This window comes from Sminthopsis crassicaudata, chromosome 3 (assembly GCF_048593235.1).
Source record: "Sminthopsis crassicaudata isolate SCR6 chromosome 3, ASM4859323v1, whole genome shotgun sequence".
In the NCBI taxonomy this organism is placed as follows: Eukaryota; Metazoa; Chordata; class Mammalia; order Dasyuromorphia; family Dasyuridae; genus Sminthopsis; species Sminthopsis crassicaudata.
This window is the reverse complement of record NC_133619.1, coordinates 365793919-365799918: the sequence shown is the minus strand read 5'-3', so window position 1 is coordinate 365799918 and position 6000 is coordinate 365793919. Positions and strand designations below refer to the sequence as shown.

Here is a 6000-nt window from a genome sequence, read left to right as displayed (position 1 = left end):
AAGTGTAAAATTCCTAATAATTTCAGCACCATAAAGGAAATTCCCCAGGAGGAGTTCCCTAATTCCCATAGAGGTGCTTTCCAGCATGAATTAACCTGAAGCAACTTCTCCCTTCATGAGTGTCTCTAGTAAGTGTAGATATGGGGGCTGCACAGGTCAAGTCTTTGGGATAAGAGAACATTCTATGATTTTTGTATACTTTCTCATCTCCTCTAACTTTACAATTAGAACAATCCTAGACCCAATTTTTCTGGGTCTTAGGTGGCATGAAAATGATCTTCCAAATAGGAGGGTTAATTGACGTACAGGATGATAGAATTAGGATCCAAAAAATTTCTTGACAGGCTAGCGCATTAGGTTGAATCTAATAGGATGAAATCCAATAGGGCATAGGTGACAGAGGTTAAAGATGACAGACACAAAGTTAGCAGGAGTTTTGAAAAATTTCTAGTAGTTTTAATGGATTAAAAACTCAAAATGAATCCGCATTGTGATGCGGAAATCAAAAGAGCTAAGATGATCTTGAGAGAGACATAAGTTTCCAAGGATAACAGATAACACTTCTATTCTCCTCTGCCCTTAAGTATGGTGTAGTAGCTCCCGCTTCTACTCACATTTGATACCATAGTAATAGTGTACATTAGGGCTACAATGTCTCTCATTCTGGATATCTTGTTTCTACTGATGCAGGCTAAGATAATGATGACTTTATAGTAAACAGAGCTTTTCTTTACATTGAAGAAAGCAGGCCAGTCACTCTCTTTCTAAATAGCTGTATGAGCCAGAAGAAGATTTGAGCCACTACAAAATGAGCCAAGCAGTCCTTTCCCACAATGCTGTAAGTATAAGGAACACACATCAAGAAGATGGAGAGGGGGCGACTGAGCAAAGGAAGACAACTTCTAGGATATGTTGTGATAATGAACATGAGCTGGTAGTTACATCCAGGTGAGCAGCACGCTGAGCCAGTGTCTGAAGGTACAGAACACTCCAGTGATAATGTTCAGCTACAGGGTCCAGAGTTAAAAAAACAGGACACAGAACATGTATTCTAAATAAAAGAAGTAAGCAGAGGTCCCAGAAGGAAGATGTCAAACAGAAATGTGATGACACTAAACCTATTGGTATCTCACCTGCAGTTTAGTTTTTTGGATTTTTTTGTTTGTGTGTGTGTGTTTTTTAAATTAATTAATTTATTATTATTATTTTTTTTTGGTCAGGGTGAATACTGACCCTTTGGAGAGAAGGAGGTAGAATATATTTATCTCAGGATAAAATATAATTATTATGTAACCAACTGGGTCTGGGTTATGAATTCCTTTATTATGATGTATGTGCATTTTAATGTACCTGTTTCTAAATTCCATGCTTTGTTAGATTAATACTCAAATGTGACCTTGATGATACCTCTAGAGGAAAGCTGAAACTGATAAAAATCAAAAATAGAAATATAAGAAGATAAAGTCTGAATGAAGTTCTTCAAAGTTATGGATCATGAAGATCAAACAGTTTGGGGTGATAGTGAGATCAGGACTGATCATCCTTGGGTGTGCCTGAGGATGGAAGATGGAAGTTTTGGAAATTCAGAATGTAAGATGTTTGAGGCAACACCAGCATATATTTTGAACTTCCTAGAATCAAGGGAAAGAGGTTGTTTAGCTTTAGAGAGAGGACAGTGTGAACTGGATAGAGAAATTGTCAGGAAATGAAAGAGAAAGCCCTGGAGGTCAGCAAATTCAGAAATCAGAGCCAAAAGGAAACATCCTATAAGCTTTAGATAGCAGCAATATTAAAAAGGGATAATCATTCCAGTTTCAGTTCTTCTATTTGGAGAACATTTCTGCTCACTCTAGGACTTTGGTTTGCTATAAAGCAACAGTGACAAGAATTGAACTAGATGATAAAGATGAAGATATGAAGTGGATCTCAAAAAAAGACAAGCTAATGAGTGATCGTGGCAGAGACAGTTTGGAAGTGAGAGTGAGGAGCTAGGAGGATACTTACTCCTCTTCCTGGTACAGTGTTTTGGGCCAGAGGTGGGAGTGGCAGGTTGAGAAGAGGAACTATCAGAATTGGAAAGGATAATTAGGAACGTGGTATTTTCTGGAGAAAGCCAGGTTTCCATCATATAGGCTGAGCTGGATAGGGATGAAAGTAAAGGAGAGACAAAAGAGGAAGACAAAATATTGATTCAGAAGTACCAGGATAGGGAAGAGGAAGCTGGGAATTTTCCTACCATAGGATGGAGATTAAGAAATAGTGTGACACTGTGAAAAAAAGAGCTGATCTTAGAGTCAGGCAAACCTGAGTTTAAGTTCTGTTTTTAACTCATACTGGTCATATATAGTGGGTTGAAAGCATGCCTCGAAGTCAGGACAATCTGGGTTCAATTCCTGTCAATATTGACTAATTCACTTAACCTTTCATTGTTCCAGGCAGTAACTTAATATGGCATTTAATTATAAAGTAACTACTCATTTATATTAGTAAGGTATTTTCCTCAGTTAAAAAAAAAAAAAATTCCTACACCTATAAAATCACAAATCTAGATTCAGCTGTCCTCTTCTCCTTCCTCCTGCCACCTCTCCTCCCTTCATTGTAGGTAACTAAGTAGTACAATGGAAAAAGTTACAGGGCCTGGAGAAACAAAAACTCATCTTCCAGAATTCAAATCTGGCCTCAGACACTTAACTGTGTGACCCCTAGGCAAGTCACTTAACCTTGTTTGTCTTGGTTTCCTCATCTATGAAATAAGCTAAAAAAGAAAATGAAAAATAACTCCCATATCTTTGCCAAGAAAACCCTAAATGGGGTCACAAAGAATTGCACATGATTGAAAACAGCTGAGTAACAACAAAATCCTCTTTTAATGATAAAATATTGAGAAAAAAAAGTTTTAGAAGATAAAAAATATTTTACCAAGTGAAATATTTTTAATGGCGAGAAAGACAATAGAGGATGGGGGGGGGAGGATGGTGAGATTATATCTTTAGATTTCACTAACATCTAATTGACATTTAACATTTCCTTGAATTATTTGAAAAACAATATATTGAGAAGGGATCTATAGGCTTTATCAGAGTATCAAAGGGGTCCATGATAGAAACGAAGGTTAAGAATTCATGACCTAGAAGCAGAGGCCTTAGATTAAATATGTCTTCCAGCCAGCACTCTCTGGATGATATGGTCTATGTTACTTTAAAGATTTTTATTTTCAAAACATATGCTTGGATAATTTTTCAACATTACCCCTTGCAAAATCTTGTGTTCCAATTTTCCCTCCTACCTCCTACCTCCTCCCCTAGATGGTAAGCAATCTAATATATGTTAAACATGGTAAAAATGTATGTTAAATACAATATATGCATACATATTTACAATTATCTTGCTGCACAAGAAAAATCAAACTAAAAAGAAAAAAAAAAAGAAAAAAGAAAATTCAAGCAAAGAACAACAAAAACAATGATAATGCTATATTGTGATCTATGATCAGTTCCCACAGTGGTCTCTCTGAGTGTAGATGCTCTCTTCATCACAAGATCATTGGAACTGGCCTGAATCATTTCATTGTTGAGAAGAACCACATCCATCAGAGCTGATCATCGTATAATCTTGTTGTTACCGTGTACACTGATCTCCTGGTTCTGACCATTTCACTTAGCATCAGTTTGTGTAAGTCTCTTTAGGCCTCTCTGAAATCATCCTGCTGATCACTTCTTATAGAAAAATAATATTCCATAACATTCATATACCACAACTTATTCAGCCATTCTCCAATTGATGGGCATCCATTCAGTTTCCAGTTTCTTGCCACTACAAAAGAACTGCCACAAACGTTTTTTGCACATGTGGGTCCCTTTCCTTCCTTTAAGATCTCTGTGGAATACAGACCCAGGAGAAACACTGCTGGTCAAAAGATATACACATTTTGATAGCCCTTTGGGCATAATTCCAAATTGCTCTACAAATGGTTGGATCAATTCACAACTCCACCAACAATGTATTTGTTTCCCAGTTTTCCTACATCCCCTCCAGCATTCAGCATTATCTTTTCCTGTCATCTTAGGCAATCTGAGAGGTGTGTAATGGTACTTCAAAGTTGTCTTAATTTGTATTTCTCTGATCAATAGTGATTTAGACCACATTTTTATATGACTAGAAATGGTTGTAATTTCTTCATCTGAAATCTCAAAGAGCTTCCAATTCAGTTGGGAAAACATGTTTAACACACATAAAATGTACAGAATAAAAGGAATAAAGAAACTCAAGATACTCTTAGAATTGTTGGTGGATTGGAAGCTCCTTGAGGACAAGAACTTTTTTTTTTTTTCCTGAGGCAAATTGGGGTTAAATGACTTGCCCAGGATCACACAGCCAGGAAGTGTCTGAGACCAGATTTGAATTCAGGTCCTCCTGAATTCTGGTGCTCTATCCACTGGACCACTTCACTGCTCCTGAGGACAAGAACTTTTGCTTTTTTGATTTTTGTATCTCTACTGCCTAGCTTAATGCTTTGCCCAAAGTAGGCACCAATAAATGTTGAATTGAATTCAATCCAAATAGAGAATAAGTTAAAATGCTCAGGAAAGGCTTTAAGGAAGAAGTAGAAAATGAACTGAGTCTTGAAGGCTGAGGTAGGATTAGGGTAAGCAGAAGAGTGGGGTAGAAATTAGTTCCATGGTTCATTCAGTCTAGCATTCAATTTCTGATGGGACAGGTTGGAGGAGAAAGATAGTCCACCTCCTTGGTATTAATCTTGGATAGGAAGGAGTCCAGGATGTACACAGAGTATTGTCACTCACCTTTTTAAATTAGCTACAGTGCTCAGGACCTACACATGTGGATAGATTATTTTGGAGAAATGGTTAATTTTGTTCATGTTAGGAAATATTTTATAAAATCAGAAATCACAGCCAAAAGGAAGTGCACTATTCTCCCCTCCTCCCAATGTCTCAAATAGCTGCAAAATTAAACAGGCGGAATAACCATTCATGTTGTAGTTCCTCTAATGGGAGAGCATTTCTGCTAACTCAAGGAGTTTAAACCTACTATAAAGCAATAGCAATGGAAACTCAAGAGAATTTTAAGGAGGAAGAGTTCATCTGTCACACCAGAACTTCAGAACAAAAGATGTTTTCTTCAGTGGAGACCTTTGAAATCAGTGGTAAAGTATTCTTCACTGTTATTACAATATAGGGGCAATACAGTTGCTTCATTATCCATATAAGAAAAGAATATTTGATTGGGGAGATTGAATTTGCACTGGATATTCGTATTTAGAAATTCTGACTTTTTGCAGAATAATTTCTCATATGTTTAATTCTATAATTTTTTGAAAAGCTAATAAGAGCTGCATTACCTATTTAGCATCTTCTGTTTTTTTAATTAAAAAATTGGTTCTATTTTTAAATGATATTCCCTTACAAGTGAATTATCTAACTTCCACTATCTTTCTCCCTACTAAATATTTTAACTGGTAAAATTTTTTAACCTTTGGAAACTACTAGAACTTTTTCCCTCAGTGTTTTATTCTTAAAATAGGACAGTTGGATTGCACCTTGGGGGAGGTAGCAGGGAAAAGGAGGCTGTATGGGAAGTTCCTTAATGAGGAAAACTACTTTCATTGATAAAAATGAGTAGCAAATCTATAACTAAATGTATTATAAGGTATTGCCTGAAACAATGAAAAGTTAAGTGACAGCCCACTATGGATAAAAGGTTATATATGAACCTAGGTTGTCCAGATTTCAAGGCATGCTTTTAATCCACTACACCATGATGATTAAATGTGAAAAAAAAAAAACTTCTAAAGTTAAATAATACAAAAGAATAGGTTGTGGATATTTAAGTTTAAAATTTCATTAAAAAGAAAAACCTAAGAATCTTGGATTTGTATAACAGATACTGAACATTGACACCAGAAGACTGAAGGTCAAACATACCTCTCTTTTCTCCACAGAAAAGAGGTAAACTATGATGCAGAATGAACTATATGTTTCC

The 6000-nt window shown here is 36.1% G+C and overlaps 1 protein-coding gene across 2 annotated transcripts in view; it reads left to right on the top strand.

Annotated features, from left to right (window-relative positions):
• The first annotated feature begins 4983 nt into the window (after window positions 1–4983).
• The window catches only part of MARCO (macrophage receptor with collagenous structure), a 53062-nt gene continuing 52045 nt past the window's right edge, over window positions 4984–6000 (top strand). For both annotated transcript variants that reach the window (XM_074301844.1, XM_074301845.1), the window contains exon 1: window positions 4984–5164. In XM_074301844.1, coding sequence (XP_074157945.1) covers window positions 5065–5164 — 100 coding nt within the window. In that variant the 5' untranslated portion in view covers window positions 4984–5064. The remainder of the gene's footprint in view (window positions 5165–6000) is intronic.